The sequence below is a fragment of the Solanum pennellii genome, chromosome 1 (assembly GCF_001406875.1).
Source record: "Solanum pennellii chromosome 1, SPENNV200".
Taxonomy (NCBI): domain Eukaryota; kingdom Viridiplantae; phylum Streptophyta; class Magnoliopsida; order Solanales; family Solanaceae; genus Solanum; species Solanum pennellii.
In genome coordinates, this window is record NC_028637.1 from 98,276,666 (window position 1) to 98,293,037 (window position 16,372).

The following is a 16,372-nucleotide window of genomic DNA, read 5'->3' on the forward strand; positions in this document are numbered from 1 at the left end:
CATATTTTATAAAGCAAAATTTCACAAGAAGTTTATAAAAGAGTTTGACATGATTAACACGTAAGAACAAAAGTAATTACTTAAAAGAAAATCATAAAAAGGAGAAAAAGCATGACTTATGGTCAAAGAAAAAAAGGGATAGAAGAACTCCAAATGAATAAAAAAAATGGAAAAGCAACCAAGTAAAAAAAAAAGGCAAAATAACATGAAAAACTTTTTTTTTTTTTGAGATTTTAGAATATTTATTTTGTGAATAATAGGATAAAACAAGTAATATTTNTGGAAAAGCAACCAAGTAAAAAAAAAAAGGCAAAATAACATGAAAAACTTTTTTTTTTTTGAGATTTTAGAATATTTATTTTGTGAATAATAGGATAAAACAAGTAATATTTTAAAACATAGTCCACAATTTATTTGTATCACGAGGCAGGCATTGATAATATCTAATTATTATTTAAATATATTTATAGAATTTTTATTTTTAAAAATCGTAAATTCGAAAATTTATATTCTACAATGTGGAATCACTTTTGTTTATATTTTATATGAATTTTTAAATAAATAAAATCTCTATTTATTTGAAAATTTGATGAAAGATCAACATTTGACATTGAGGTAGATAATAATTTGCCATATCATCATTTATGTTTATGTATGTTTTACATTGGAATTGACTAATTGAGGATTTGAATATAGAATCCATGATTTTAACTTTAAACAGGTATATAATTGCACTTTAAACAAGCATATGTCTTATATACTGAGATTTGAAGGTATTATGATTATATTTATATCTAATAACTATTTTTATCCTTTCAGATAAAGTATTTATAATATTTCATATTGTATATATAGTAAATTATAACTTTTAAAAGTTAAATAGTATATATATTATTTGTCTAAGCAAAAGAATAATTTGTCACAATATAGCCTATTCTAGTACTTCATCACAAAATGAAGTCAATAAAAATTAAATCTAAAACTAGTAATTGAAGGCTAAATCATTAGTCTAAGAGATTTGGTTATCAAATAAAAATTACAATTCAAAAGGGTAATGATCTTTTGTATAATCAATTTATTGTAGGTCTATATGACAATAGTTAATACAGGTTAATTTTAATGATGAGAGAGTAATCATAAGCTATTTGACATGTGTGTGCTTGTTTACGTGCGAGCGAGTGAGCGTGCGTGCGTGTGCGCTTATTATAATTTCATTTAAGTAATATGATTAAAATGAGCATCCTTATTCGTTTACTAGTCATTTTATATGTTTCTTATACTAGTCTATGTTGTATATGTATTGATCTTCATAAGTTCTGGACCTTTTGATCATGAGATGTTATTATTCGAGTTTTGACTCGAATAATTGATAGTAAGACGTTATAAGTATACTCAAGTAAGTTCATTTATTGTAATAATATAATTTCTCATCAAAGACTATTGTAGTCAAACTTATTTATTATCGTTGAATATTTCATATTGCATTACAAGTTATTTTTCTAAAATAAAAAAATGGACAATCACAATAATCACTTATGAGCTAAAATCTAAGATATAATAAATTCAGGCCTCTTTGGTAATTGACCGCCCAAAATCCCACATCGAAAGTAGATCATCTTATACAGACTTACTACTTCTACATAATATTGTTATAAACGAAGATACAATAAAGGGTTTATATTTTATTTTATCACTTATATGTTCTTATAAAAATGAATCTCTTATGGTTTCAAAACTGTCGATTAACTAGAGAGCTTTAAAAAAATTATTTTTAAGATGTTGTATGTATAACTATCTATTTTTATTTTCTTAATTCTCAAGTTGATATTTTTATGAGTATGCATTCATTTGTTTGATACTTAATTCTAATGTCAGTTTAAACTCATTTTTGTTTCAGAAGTGAATTTTGGTGAAATCATCATTGGAAGCGATTGCTTGATCAAAATCAAAATATTTTATATTCTGTTGAATCGTAAAATGCGCAGCTTTTTTGATATGGGCAAAATACCATCAAGATCTTTTCATTTTCGTCAAGGTGAGTAATTTCAATCTCACTATTATTTTTAAATTTAACTAATAGCCTTTGTATTTGTTTGTGAAGTCTCACTTCATTTTTTAGTAATGCGATTAACATAAAATTTGAAATATCAAATAAATAATTTTTATCAAATTCAAAAAGGTAAAATTGGATCAATTTTAATGGATAGGCTGTAATTCAATTCTTCTCCTGAACTTTAAATTGATAAGATTAAAATAATTAAAAAAGAAGAAGATAAGATTAATATAAATCAAAGCAAAATTATGATTTACAATAGTAAAATTTTGAAATATCAAACAATTTTATTTTATTAAATTCAAAAAGGCTAAATTGGACAAATTTTAATGGATAGATCTACTCCGACACATCTCTTGAGCTTCATATTGATAAGATTAAAATAGATTATAACAAATTTAAGATAAATCATAAAAGAAATATCAAATCTCGTTAAAAATATTTGACTTTTAAAACTATGTAATAAACTTTGCCCTTCTATCATTTTTTTATAAAGAGAAAGTTGACCAACAAATTAATTTTTTTCACAACTCAATCAAATCAATCCTCATCTAGAAGAATTAATATTTTAATTGATTTTTTATATGTTGAATTATTTATATACGAGAATAATTTCTTATAAGCTCTAAATTTTAAATACTCTTCCATTACATATATGTCTCCTTATGTTCTTAATGCTTTGAAGATGTTCATTATGAATAATTAAGTTAATTTATTCATAATTTTAAACGTATAAATAATTTNTACTCTTCCATTACATATATGTCTCCTTATGTTCTTAATGCCTTGAAGATGTTCATTATGAATAATTAAGTTAATTTATTCATAATTTTAAACGTATAAATAATTTCTTATGAAGTACTTTCACTATGTTACTTTTGTATTTATAAATCAAATAAAACAAAAATTGAATATATTGTTTTTTTATTTTTTCTTCCACCATCATTCCTGTCATATTTTGTCAGATTTTTCTTTTCAACTTTTTATATTTATTTCTCGTATAGGCATTCAGAAGTTACACATATATATATATCAAAGAAAATTTTGTTATTTTAGTAGTATGCTATGACCTTTGTGATTTGGTTAAATTTAATTTTTGATTTTATAATTTTACTTAGTTATGATGTTAAATGAGAAATAACTAAAAAAATTATCTATATAAATATTTATTCAAAAATTATAATTATACATATATGTGTATGTATGTAAATTTTTCATTTTTTTATTGCGCAAATTAACCTTTTCCAATTTTAGTTGATAATTTATGAATGAAGTCATTTTTTAATTGTTTGCTTTACATTTTAGTTTGATTTGCCACTTCTATTTTTATAATGTTAAAAATTAATTTTATATTTTAAATAGTTTATATTCGAGTCGTTTTTCTGTTCATTATTATTTAATTCAATTATCATTAAGATATCTTGATATATATTATAACTAAAGGCAAGAGTATTGATGGTTCAATTTGAATTGGTTATTGATTAAAATCAAATCAAACCAAATAAAAAAAATAATCGAGAAACCCATCCCCATATATTATCCCCCAATTTTTGAACAATGCAATTATTTTCGTCAATTTACTATGAAATTATCCCTTTTAATAAATGGTAAGGAAAAAAGACAACCTTAATAAATTGTTCTAAAACCCTTTTTCACAGTTTCAAGAACCCCCCACTTCAGAAGTAGTCGTTTTTCTCTCTTTTTCCGCTTCTGGAGAAGCTCATTGTACGAACAGTTTTGTTTAATTAAGCCCAAAAAGACTGAATTTTTCTATCATAGTTCAAATTTATCAATTTTAGGTTTTGGTTTACATGATGGATGCTCCTATTATTGGTAAGCTTCTGTTCTTGAAAACACTCATACAAAATTCTTGATTTTTCTGTTTTTTTTTTTGTGTGGTTTTCTTGAAGTGTGGTTGATTTGTTTGTGTTTACATCATTTGTGGGTTTGTGAAAGGGTAAATTTTGTTATGTTTTTACCTAATGTTTGTATTGTTCTTGTTTTCTTGAGGAAAGAATCCAAAATACACATGTAGAAAGATCTTTCTTTTTGTTGTTTTAGTTGGGTTGTTCTTGTGGTTTTCTTGGAGGAAAGGACCCCTTTCTCCAAGAAAACCGCATCGCGACTAAGCAGAAAAGGAAGATCTTTGTACATGGGTGTCTCAAACATAGGTGCGCAAAATAGGGATAAATTTGATTCTTTTCTTCTGTTTAATTTCTGTTGATATGTGCTTTGTTGACATGTGCATTTGTTTTTTGGGTTCTTTTCTGGGATTAAGACCCATTGCAGGGGGTTTTCCCTGAAATTATAGAGGAGTATTTGGAGAGTGGGATCATGAAGTGCATAGCCTTTAATCGTCGCGGCACCCTTCTTGCAGGTACTGTGAATAATCTTTTACTGAACTCCTCTTCCCTTTTGATTGTGCTTTTGACATGACTAACATGACTTCAAGAACAAAAAAAAGAATGAAATTGAAAGAGCTACATGAATCAAAATTGTGTGTTGATTCATGTAGCTCTTTTGCTTTCGTTCTTTTTTGTTTTGTTTCTGAAGCATCATGCTGAATGTGATAATGATAGTCAATTGATATCTTGAAGCAACTCAAATATCTAATTATTGCAAAAAAGATTAGAACTTTTTGGTGGTTGTTTAGATTAATAACTCTTAGGAAAGATATACCAATACAAAAAGTAACTTTTAGGAATTATGTACTGCCTTTGATTTTACAGCTGGATGTGTTGATGGAACTTGCATTATCTGGGATTTTGGGACCAGAGGCATTGCAAGAGAATTCAAGGACGATGACTCTGTTGCCTCTATTACGAGTGTTTGTTGGTCAAAGTATGGTCATCGCATACTTGTCTCCGCTGCTGATAAGTCCTTGTCACTCTGGGATGTTGTCAGAGGAGAGAAGATTACTCGGATCACTCTACAGCAAACCCCTTTACAAGCTCGCCTATATCCTAGGTCCACTACTCCATCTATTTGCTTGGTGTGCCCCCTTTCATCTGCTCCTATGATTGTTGACTTGGAGACAGGAAGTGTGACTGTGCTCCCTGTCTTGCCTACTGAAGGAGGGAATGGGGTTGCTCCTCCTTCAAAAAATAAATTTTCAGATGGATCTGCCCCATTTACTCCTACTTCTGCTTGCTTTAACAAGTATGGAGATCTGGTGTATGTGGGGAACTCCAAAGGGGAAATACTAATAGTTGACTACAGAAGTGTTCAAGTGCGTGGTATAGTTCTTGTTCCAGGCAATGCTGTTATAAAGAATATCGTGTTTAGCAGAAATGGACAGTATCTCTTAATAAATTCAACTGATCGTACAATAAGGATTTATGAGAACCTTCTTCCGGTAAAAAATGCTCTTGCGGGTCTAGATGAAGCAACCAAAGACCTGAATGATCTGGAAGGGGTCGAGAAGCTGAAAGCTGTTGGAGCACTATGTTTAACTTTGTTTCGGGAGTTTCAGGATTCTGTCACCCGAGTGCACTGGAAAGCTCCGTGTTTTAGTGGTGATGGTGAGTGGGTTGTTGGTGGTTCTGCTAACAAAGGGGAGCACAAGATCTATATTTGGGATCGGGCCGGTCATCTTGTGAAAATTCTTGAAGGACCAAAGGAAGCGATAGTAGATCTAGCTTGGCATCCTGTCAACCCTGTTGTAGTCTCTGTTTCTCTGTCTGGGTTGGTCTATATATGGGCAAAGGACTTCACCGAGAATTGGAGTGCATTTGCTCCCGATTTCAAGGAACTTGAAGAAAATGAGGAGTATGTTGAAAGGGAAGATGAATTTGATCTCAATCCTGAAATTGAGAAGGTGAGAGTATTATTTGTTGGACTCGTTGAATAGGAAAGAAGCATAGATAAGGCATCCTTCCTACTTCATTTTTCTGTTTTTGATATGAACATGATGCTGCAGGTTAAAGGGTCTGATGTCAACGAGGATGAAGATGTTGATATAGATGGTCTGGAGAATGATTCAGCTTTCAGTGATTCAGATTTGTCGGGAGATGAAATTTGCTTTCTGCCTGCTGATCCAATTCCTGATGCTCCAGAGCAACAGGACAAGTGTGTTGGTAGTAGTTCAAAGCTAGGTGAGAGCAACCAATCTGGGTCTCCTCTTTCAGAAGAGGCTGGACAAAATGGGCCAGCGAATCATGAGTCCAGTCCATTTGAAGGCGGTAAGACATTTACGATTATATTTTAAATGAATCGAACTATTATGAATTCTGTGATTCCAAATTTCATATCCTTGGTGAGTGTAAACTCCTTGTTATGTCATGTGAAAGAAAATGTTGATAAAATCTATATCCAGTTGACAATCCTAAATGGCAGCCTTCTAAGGTTAATTTTTCTGTCTTCTTGTTGTTCCAAATTTCAATGGAAATTTCTTTACTTGATCTGGTTCAGACATCAAATTTTACTCTCCTTCCATTGCAAGGTCAAATTAAGTTTCTGACTTCTTGTTGTTGCAAAATAATAGATAATGAAAAGATCAAGGGTCTTTCTCTATTGCATCTCTATTTCAGAGGCTATAACTTTGTTTCTCCTCATCTCCTCTGTGTAATTGTTGACTAAAATATTCTCTGTGCTTATGAAGCTGCTGCTGATGTATTTTTGTACTTATGTGCAGTGTACTGATAGTCTATCCCATGCATTTGTTCCATTCATATCATTGCACCAGTTGAAACTAAATTTACAAAGTTGTTTGCTATTTTAGTTAGACTTCTATACGAATAAGGTAACTCATAGATAATTCTGCTGCAGAGGACACAGGCACGACAGGCTTGAAAAGGAGAAGAAAACCTTCAGAGAAGGTATTGGAACAGCAAGCTGAGAAGGTTAAGAAACCCCCACAGAAGACGAAGCCATCTGGTAAACCTCAAAACTAAAAGAATGCCTGCAAAACATTTATGATGTTTTGGATAGTAACTTCCAGCTATTGAACATCTTCAAGTTTTTATTTCCTTGTCGTTGTTGAAAGGCCTATGTGGTCATCTTTCCTGGTATAATGGGTGATACATCACTCAAACCTTTATTTATGTCTATTTGAGTACTATGTTTAACTCAAGAATTAGTATGCCTATGAGCATTCCTTCAGACGTTCCTATGAAGTATGAACTTCAGTTCTAATGGATGTTGATACATTAACATAAAATATCTTTTTTTTTTTAATTTTTTTTTGAGGATAGACCAAAAATTATCTTTCAATGCTGGTGAAATTACCTTTATTTCTTAGATATTGTTCACGCATTATTTTGAATAGAAGTTTTGATTTTAGTAAAAGATATATATAGTATGGTTTTTGAAGTATAAATGATTAGAAGTACCAACATTAACCTTCTATTGTCTTTAGGGAATATAAGTAAATTCTCTTATTCACTAAGATGAGGAATTGAAACGAATTAAAAGTTTCTGAAAACAAGCTAATTGGATCAGTTGTTTGAATACTTGATTCAGTAAATTGTTAAAGTGATTGAGTAATTTACCTGTAAAATGTTAGTTAGCAGAGAAGAATTGGAAATATATGTTCATCTTATTGTAAGGGAAACAAATTAATTTTGTTACTAAAATAATTGATTTCCTATGTAGATATTTCACCTGTAGAAATATCTTTTCTATAGAATTGTAAATATTTGTTTTTCGGATATGGCTGCAAGTATCCGACATGGTTGTGGATTTATAGTTATCACATAGATTTTATGACTTGCTGTTCAGATTAGATTATGGGTACAGCCGTACAAGTGTTCGGACACAACTTACAAGTCTGTAGTTCTGTTGATAAAGATAAGTATAATATACTTCCCTTATTTTTGGTTTCCTGTAATCCGTATACAACAACATACCCAGTGAACTCCCACTAGAAAAAGAAGGCTAATTCCTGTAATCTGTGTACATTTCCTTAAGGTAAATTATTTAGATTTCCATCAATTCATAAGAATAATGTACTTCCCTTATTTTTGGATCACACCGTATACAACAACATACCCAGTGAAATCCCACTAGAAAAAGAAGGCTAATTCCTGTAATCTGTATACATTTCTTTAAGGTAAATCATTTATATTTCCATCAATTCATAAAAGTAATATACTTTCCTTATTTTTGGATTATACAACAAGAACATACCCATTAAACTCACACCGTATACATTTCCTTAAGGTAAATCATTTAGATGTCCATCAATTCATAAGGATAATATACTTTCCTTATTTTTTAATTCCTGTGATCCGTACACAACAACAACATACCTAGTGGAATTCCAATAGAAAAAGAATACTATTTCCTTTGCTCCGTATACATTTCCTTAATGTAAACCATTTAGATTTCCATCCATCAGAATAATATACTTTCCTTATATTTGGATTCCTGTAATTTGTATACGACAACATAGCAAGTGTAAAACCCACTAGAAAATGGAGGCTAATTCCTGTAATCCGTATACATTTCCTTAATTTAATTCATTTTAGATTTCCATCAATTCATAAGAATAATATATACTTCCCTTATTTTTGGAATCCTGTGGTTCGTATACAATAGTAACAATACCCACTGAAATTCCACTAGAAAAAGAAGGCTAATTCTTGTACCCTGTATACATTCCTTAATGTAAATCATTTAGATTTCTAGCAATTCATAAGAATAATATACTTTCCTTACTTTTAGATTCTTGTAATCCGTATACAACAACATACACCGTGTAAATCTCACTAGAAAAAGGAGGCTATTCCTGTAATCCATAAGCATTTAATTAATGTAAATCATTTAGATTTCCATCATTCATAAGAATATTATACTTTCCTTATTTTTGGATTCCTGTGATCCATATACAACAACATACACAGTGGAAAAAGAAGGCTAATTCCTGTACTCCGTATACATTTCCTTAATGTAAGTCATTTAGATTTCCATCTATTCATAAGAATAATATATTTTCCTTACTTTTGGATTCCTGTAATCCGTATACAACAACATATCCAGTGTAAAACCCACTAGAAAAAGGAGGCTAATTCCTGAAATCCATATACATTTCCTTAATCTAAATCATTTAGATTTCCATCTATTCATAAGAATAATATACTTCCCTTATTTTTGGATTCCTGTGGTCCGTATACAACAACATAGCCAGTGAAATTCCACTAGAAAAAGAAGGCTAACCGTATACATTCCTTAATGTAAATCATTAAAATTTCCAGCAATTCATAAGAATAATATACTTTCCTTACTTTTGGATTCCCGTAATCCGTATACAACAACATACCCCATGTAAATCTCAATAGAAAAAGGAGGCTAATTCCTGCCATCCATATGCATTTCCTTGACATAAATCATTTATATTTCCATCAATTCATAAGAAGAATATACTTCCCTCATTTTTGGATTCCTGTGGTCCGTATGCAACAACAACATACCCAGTGAAATTCCACTAGAAAAAGAAGGCTAATTCTTGTAATCCGTACTTAACGTAAATCATTTAGATTTCCATCAATTTCGTCAAACGTACTTCCCTTTTTTTTGGATTCCTATGGTCTATGTACAACAACAACAACATTACCTAGTGAATTTCCTCTAGAAAAAGAAGGCTAATTCCTGGAATCTGTATACATTTCCTTAGAATGTAAATTTAGATTTCCATCAATTCATAAGAATAATATACTTTCCTTATTTTTTGATTCCTGTTATCCGTGTACAACAACAACGGCATACCTAGTGAAATCTCACTTGAAAAGGAGGCTAATTCCTGAAATCCTTGTACATTTCCTTAATGTAAATCATTTAGATTTCCATCAATTATTTTTATTGTGTTTAATTTAGTTTTGTATTACAGCAAGACAGATTCATTTTTTTTTTAGTTTCTTGTATAATTACTCCAGTTAGTTCAAGCTTTATTTGCCATTGATAGTCATTCTGATCAAATTAGTTTGTATACTTATTATAGCTACAAATAATTCATATGTTTTATCAATTTAGCAAGTCAATGATATCGACATCCAAGTCATTTTGTCCCTTAGTTTTTACGTAATCAATCATTTAATATTGTTGTTTCCCTCTTTCATTCGTGTTGCTTGGATCCTACAGTAATGTAGCCACCTCAGTGTAGGGCCCTTCAAAAAATGCAAATTGTATCCCACCACTCGCCAAAGAAGCTGAGTGGTGACTAGTGAAATCATGATCATATAATTAAATCAAATATAGGTCGTAATTACAAAAGAATTGACCATTTGTTCAACTTATTAAATAGGAATCGAGTTAATTAACATTCTTGACTAATGATCTAATTATTTATCAACAATCTTAGTAAATAGTATATTTTGCTTATTGTGAAGGTACCATGTATATAGATAATCTTCTTAACTAATATTCATATATATTATTCTTATCTTTATCAACATAAGTATATTAATTGTTGTTTCCTTTTCAACCTTCCTAAAATACAAATTAATAAATGAGTGTATCCTGTTTCCACTTCATTTTTCTCTTTTTTATTTTTTCCTTGCACTGATATTTGTGTCATCTCTGAGAATACCTTGTTATTTTGGATCATTCCATATTATGATAAACCTCTTCAGTTAGGTTTTCTTATATTTTTACTGCATATTGTGACATTTTGCAGGCTAATATTTGACTTGGGCGAAGCATATAAAGAGATTGCTTCACGAGAGGTTCACATTAATTTACAACAGTAAGCTGTGTATCAAGTGTAAACAAGCTAATGATTCCATCTATTAGTGGGTTTTTCTAGCAGAGTGGTAGCAATCAATCCAGACTCTTAGAGGGACTACTAACTGTTAACATGAACCGACATTATAACATTGCATTATATTTATCCCCTGCTGACGGAAACAACCGTTAAAGGGACAGCATCTGAACTCTGAAGAACTGGATTGCTTTCAGTTGCGGAGTTTGTTGGCTACTTGTATATACGACATGTAATGGCAAAGCTGAACTGCAAGTTTAGGCGGTGAGGGGGATTTCACCCTTGGCATAGGCTGGGAGGGAAATGCACCGAGTCTCTATGTAATTGACTGATTTAAATTTTTGATTAACTTATAGACTTGAAAGAATGATTTATTCTTATTTTCTTAAATGCACTTGTAAACCCCATTTTCTTTTATTTGCATTAATTAAAGGCATTACAATCCATGTAAATTATGTACATTTTTACGTAACTCAAGTGTTGGTTGTTTTTACTCAGTTCTCCCTGATCTGATGGAGTAGTAAACATAAGCCCCAAGAGCCATAATCACCATCACAGCAGCTCCAGCATTAACAAGCAGTTGTCTCTCTTCATTTAGTTCCACAAGGCTTTTCTTCAAGTTGCCAATACTGCCAGGATAAAAAGAGGTACCAGCAGCTACATTACTTGTACTTTCCTTTTCTTTTGATCCTTTCTGCCCAACCTGTTCTTGAAACTCTTCTCTTAAATCTTTAATCTTTTCGGCAACGATCTTTCCACCTGCATCATGGCTCTCCTCCTTTCCAACGTCCTTGCCACTTTTGATCAGTTGTGTTCTGTTCTGATCCAATTTTTCTTCTTTACTCTTCTGAATCTTTGGCTCAATACTCCCAACTAGACCTTCCAAGATTTTCTTTTCATCTTTTGTTTTTTCCCTCTCACCACTAGTTTTTCCTAATGTTGTTGCTCTAAGAGCTGGAAAATCTATATCTTCATCACCGATTTGAGTCTTTGATGATTCAGGGCTCATCAATTGGTCGTCAAAGAATTTCATTTCCTTTACTCTAGAATCTTGATCATTGTCAGTATTTTCAGGCTTTGGCAATTGAGCTGTGGGTTTTAAAGGGGTTGGTTTTCTTGGGGCGGCTTGAGTAGTTGGATAAGTTGTTTTTGGAGGAACATTATCGCCGTTTTGAGTCTTTGATGATTCAGCACTCCCCATTGTCTCATTTCTTGTAGATACTTTATCTTTGTCATCATGTTGAGGTTTTGGCAGTTGAGCTGGGGTGGCTTCAGTAGTTGGGTAAGTTGTCTTTGATGTCTCATTTCTTGTAGAATCTTGATCTTTGTCAGCACGTTGAGCTGTGGGTTTTCTTGGGGTTTCAACAGTTGGATGAGTAGTTCTGGGAGGAACATTATCATCCTTATGAGGGATTATGGGAGCGGATTGTTTTGTGTGTTCATCTGCTAACTGCTTTGGCATTTTCCATGGCATATTGATAATGAGGATTCCATTCTCAAATTTGGCATGGATGCCTCTCATGTTACAGTCATCAGGTGCTTGGAAATCTTCTTGAAAGCGATGCCATTTGTTGCCTCCTACAAACCGTTCTCCACGCACTCTCACTGTGTTCTTGCCTTCTGTACTCACTCTGATGTTCTCCTTCATGAAACCTGCAGGTGAGTTCTATTAGTTTCGCGCTCTCTCTGAGTAATTTAAAGTAAGCTATTGTCATGTACTATTGTTATGGCTCAAATAGTGCTATTTCTAAATAGACTCACCAGGAAGATAAATAGTTAGTTTTTCAGCTTCTTCATCTTGATGCCGCTCATGAACAGGCCTAAAATCTTCGTAAACTGCCCGTGCTGCAGGTCTCCGGTTAGGGCGATTAGGTCCAACGCCACCGCCTCTTGGTCTCATTGCCATTTTTTTCCCCTTCTAGTAAACAACAAATGAAAGGTTTTATTTATCTTTGAAATGGTTGTTGAGAGTTTGAAAGGTTTGATGAATATTTTGTGGGTTACAACTTCTTCCATTTTATATTGTGTTGGGTTTCAAAGAATTGCAAATTTGGTTTGTGTTTCTTAGAGATGAAACTATTCCAATTTCATTGCTTCAAAATTCTCAGGTTTCTCCAAATGGAGAAGCTAAAGCAACAAAGCTTCTTTTTTTGTGCTCTACTCTTTCCCAAACCTTTCCAATTCATTAAGTTTGGGTTTTATAAAAATTCAAACTCTGGAATTTTTTAATGAGGTTTGAAATAAATATAACGATTACATTAAAAAATGTATTTATGAGTGTAATAGTACGAAAAATATATTTGACTTATATGCTATTATTTAAGAACTTAACTACAATATCTTGGAGTTTTATAGTTTAGATAACGGCTAAATATTGAATAATTGCGATCGTAGTTAAAACTTAATGAGAAAATTAAGTAATTACGTAAACTTATACTACTTAAATTATTCATCATAGAAATAGTTTGTTGTAATGACCATTCGCGACTAACATCAAAATCATTAATTACGTGGTTTGACTTTGAGTTTGTATAATTATCCACTTTTGTGTAATTCGCTACACTTGTATAATTTGCAATTAGAAATTCTTTGTTTTATTTGTATTTGTATACGATGGTTTGTATTTGTATATGACGATGATTTCCTTTGGGTTTTCAGTTTTGTCGCCATATACATTCAATTTTTTTGTGTATAACTTTTTAATGTTTGTATAAACATGTAGTTTTATGATTTTGTATAATATAATTTATATAATGTAACTTAGATAATATATTTTGTATAACTGTTTATAGTTCATAGGTTTATGTTTGTATGAATTTGTTATTTCGAGTTTTATTACTTAATTATACAAAAAAACACGAATTATAATAAATATACCCGTGAATTATACAAACGAGATACATACGTATAATATACAATTGTCTAACCGATATACATGTACAATTTACCTTTTTTCCGCTCTTTCTGCTCTCTCTCAATTTCGCTTTCTACTCTTCTCCCTATAACATGTAGCTAGGAATCGTAATTAGGAAAGTATAGCTATGAAGTGTAATTATGCTATTTTTGAGTGACTATATGCGAAAGTTCCACAAATTTAATTATGAATTTGATAAGTGGCTATATGCCACAATTTCTCCGAGAACTTGAGGTGTTGTTCCTGAAAGCCCAATTGAGAATCCAATTTACTCTCATAGGCCCAAGCCCTTCTAAATAAATAATCGTAATCCTAATTGCGATTTTGAAGACCCATTTATTCTGTCTTCTTCTTTCTTCATATACAGCAGAGGAGTTCAGATATATATATCACACACATTCACAATTGGGTAAGAGAGAGAGAGTTGCCGTCTCGCCGACTCGCCGTCGATCGGAAAATGGAGAATTGCGACGTGTTAGTATCGTCAACTGCACTATTGGCTTAGCATGAATTCCTTCCGCGCATGCGTGATCCGAAGCCCTGCGATTTCATCAAATCCGTATCAGTCTTCATCTTAGTTAAATCCAAGGTAGCTATGTCAATTTATATATACTGCATAGTTCATTATCTCAGTTGAGTAGCACAGAATCATAATTGAAGAATGATTCAGCTGAACCTTTTTTTCTATGCTTGAGTTTTATTGTAGTACAACAACTACATCTCAGTCCCAAACAAGTACCTCAATGATTTTATGGAGAGAGTTCTCTATGCAAAGTGAAATTAATGGATATTGATTATAGAGAATGAATTATCTATATTGGGATTCTGGAATAGCTATGGAATGGTTGTCTCCAGAATTTTGAGACGATGGATGCATTATTAAGAAAACGTGACCGGTTTAATCTTCTTCTGTCAAAAAAAATTTCAAATTTCTAACCTCAGTTAGAGGGGTGTACTCAATCATCATTGTATATTACTTCAAACAGGTGTTCACATATCTATATTTAAACACTTTTTAAAAAATATAGCACTACTATATATGATTTCAGGAGGGGAGCATGTATTCATTGAATACGCCTACGAAACTTGTAATCAGCTGGTCATCTTAGCATAATTTCTTCCCATACTAATAACACAGATGGATGAATTCATGGGCTTTGGGTTTCTACTACTAACTGATCTAAAGTCCTATAACATACTACTGCACATTGAATATTTGCATATATTTGATCAGTTGAAATTAACATAACCAGCTATGCTAGCCATTTTAACTCAACTAGGAACCCGAAGAGGTTTAGGTAGGTATAAGTATGTCCATTCGAGAAAGAATGTTAATACTAATTGGAATCTCCAGGGTTTTGGTTCAATAGTAAGGACACAACTTGAGATGTGCAGCTAGGGTGCACATCACAAGTTCGAACTCTGCCGCCAACAGGAACCCTGAAATTTAACATGATAGAGAAATAGGCCTATACTCAACCGAGTTTCAAAGCTATGATATCTACATGCTGATTTTTTTAGTATACTGAAGATTCAGGATGCTCCATGATATTAATAAATATCAAATGATAAAAGCATAAGTAACTGAAAGAAATTCTATCCTTCAGAATCAGATCTACAGATATCTCAACATTGAAGGACAAAAAACTTCGGATTCTTGAATCATCTATATTTTCCCATGTCTTAATTGAGTTGCTATTGGTACTGTGCCGAGAATTACCAAGTCTGATTGTCTCATTTTTCCTTTTTCTCAACATGCTTATATATGTCTTACCTTTTCAGTAAAAGGTTCAGGTTGATGTTTATACAAACTTACTCCCAACATATGGAATCAATGGATTGTGTTATTCATGGATATCACATTCTCTGTACTCTATGCTTGTGGATGGCTGTAGGCTGCATATTGACTGATTATAAGTTAAGTTGTTGCTGTGATGTTTGTACTTTGTTTGCTCATATTCATATTATTTTAAACAACAGGGACTTTAGAAGTATGCCATGAAAAAGCTATTTACACGTACATTTGATGATGAATGGCTTCATGAAAAAATTTCTGTGATTCAACAATTTGTTAGGCCTGAGAATCTAGATATCTAGCCAACATAAAAATGAATCATCATGATTGGTAACTGAACTCTGTAAAAAGTAAATTTCTGGTGAATCATTCATTGATTCTGTTCAAGATATTATGAAACGGATGCAAGTACAGGGATTTTGGTTCTTAACTGCTACTATTTTTGCCACTAGGATAGGATATGATTTCTCACTTCATTACTTTTTTTGGGATTTGGGCCTGTCACTCATAGAATGATGATGCATGGGCTAAGCAATAAAATTACCAATTTTTATATAAAAGAGCAAAATGCACGTATCTTTGACAGTTTGATGGTTCAGTAGTCAGTAAATGTACATAATTTTCCCAAACAAAATGTTGTGGGCAAAACAATTTATCTAATTGATTTTTTTTAACAAAAAATAAAGCCAACCACCATACATCTTTTGTGAGTTTTAGGGATATATATATATACCATGTATGGGTTTACACACATTTAATTGGTACGGCCATCTGTTTACAGTAACATGTCAAGGCCGGGAGTATGCAAAATTCAGAAAATATTTTTAAAGAACCAAAGTGCACACACATTTCCTTTATAGAAACGTCTTCTTTAGGCTGTCCTTTTGAGTTGTGATCTTGATTACAATAAGTATA

At 31.8% G+C, this 16,372-nt stretch overlaps 2 protein-coding genes and 1 long non-coding RNA gene across 4 annotated transcripts; 2 read left to right on the top strand and 1 right to left on the bottom strand.

Annotated features, from left to right (window-relative positions):
- The first annotated feature begins 3,694 nt into the window (after window positions 1–3,694).
- Window positions 3,695–11,194, top strand: LOC107004954 (protein RBL). 2 transcript variants are annotated; one of them, XM_027916790.1, is made up of 6 exons: window positions 3,697–3,886; window positions 4,332–4,430; window positions 4,783–5,870; window positions 5,973–6,234; window positions 6,821–6,928; window positions 10,665–11,194. In XM_027916790.1, exons 1-6 carry the CDS (start codon window positions 3,865–3,867, stop codon window positions 10,667–10,669), a joined length of 1,584 nt encoding a protein of 527 aa, XP_027772591.1. In that variant the 5' UTR covers window positions 3,697–3,864; the 3' UTR covers window positions 10,670–11,194. The 2 variants fall into 2 exon arrangements, with proteins under 2 accessions (XP_015058880.1, XP_027772591.1); XM_015203394.2 differs by lacking the exon at window positions 10,665–11,194 and having other exon boundaries at window positions 3,695–3,886; window positions 6,821–7,186.
- Window positions 11,141–12,817, bottom strand: LOC107004971 (protein RESTRICTED TEV MOVEMENT 2). The gene is made up of 2 exons (XM_015203412.2): window positions 12,510–12,817; window positions 11,141–12,401 (listed from the first exon to the last, which is right to left on the bottom strand). Exons 1-2 carry the CDS (start codon window positions 12,652–12,654, stop codon window positions 11,239–11,241), a joined length of 1,308 nt encoding a protein of 435 aa, XP_015058898.1. The 5' UTR covers window positions 12,655–12,817; the 3' UTR covers window positions 11,141–11,238.
- LOC107004982 lies at window positions 12,276–15,438 on the top strand. The gene is made up of 3 exons (XR_003578073.1): window positions 12,276–12,407; window positions 14,030–14,251; window positions 14,369–15,438. It is a non-coding gene; the product is annotated as an uncharacterized LOC107004982 (long non-coding RNA).
- Window positions 15,439–16,372: the final 934 nt, after the last annotated feature.

Bases quoted from the DNA above. Each gene is read 5' to 3' on its own strand.
- LOC107004971 (XM_015203412.2), bottom strand. From the start codon at position 12,654: ATGGCAATGAGACCAAGAGGCGGTGGCGTTGGACCTAATCGCCCTAAC. The intron at 12,402-12,509 runs GTGAGTCTATTT...ACTCACCTGCAG, and splicing joins ACTAACTATTTATCTTCCTG to GTTTCATGAAGGAGAACATC.
- LOC107004954 (XM_015203394.2), top strand. From the start codon at position 3,865: ATGATGGATGCTCCTATTATTG. The intron at 4,431-4,782 runs GTACTGTGAATA...TTGATTTTACAG, and splicing joins TCGCGGCACCCTTCTTGCAG to CTGGATGTGTTGATGGAACT. The intron at 6,235-6,820 runs GTAAGACATTTA...ATTCTGCTGCAG, and splicing joins GTCCAGTCCATTTGAAGGCG to AGGACACAGGCACGACAGGC.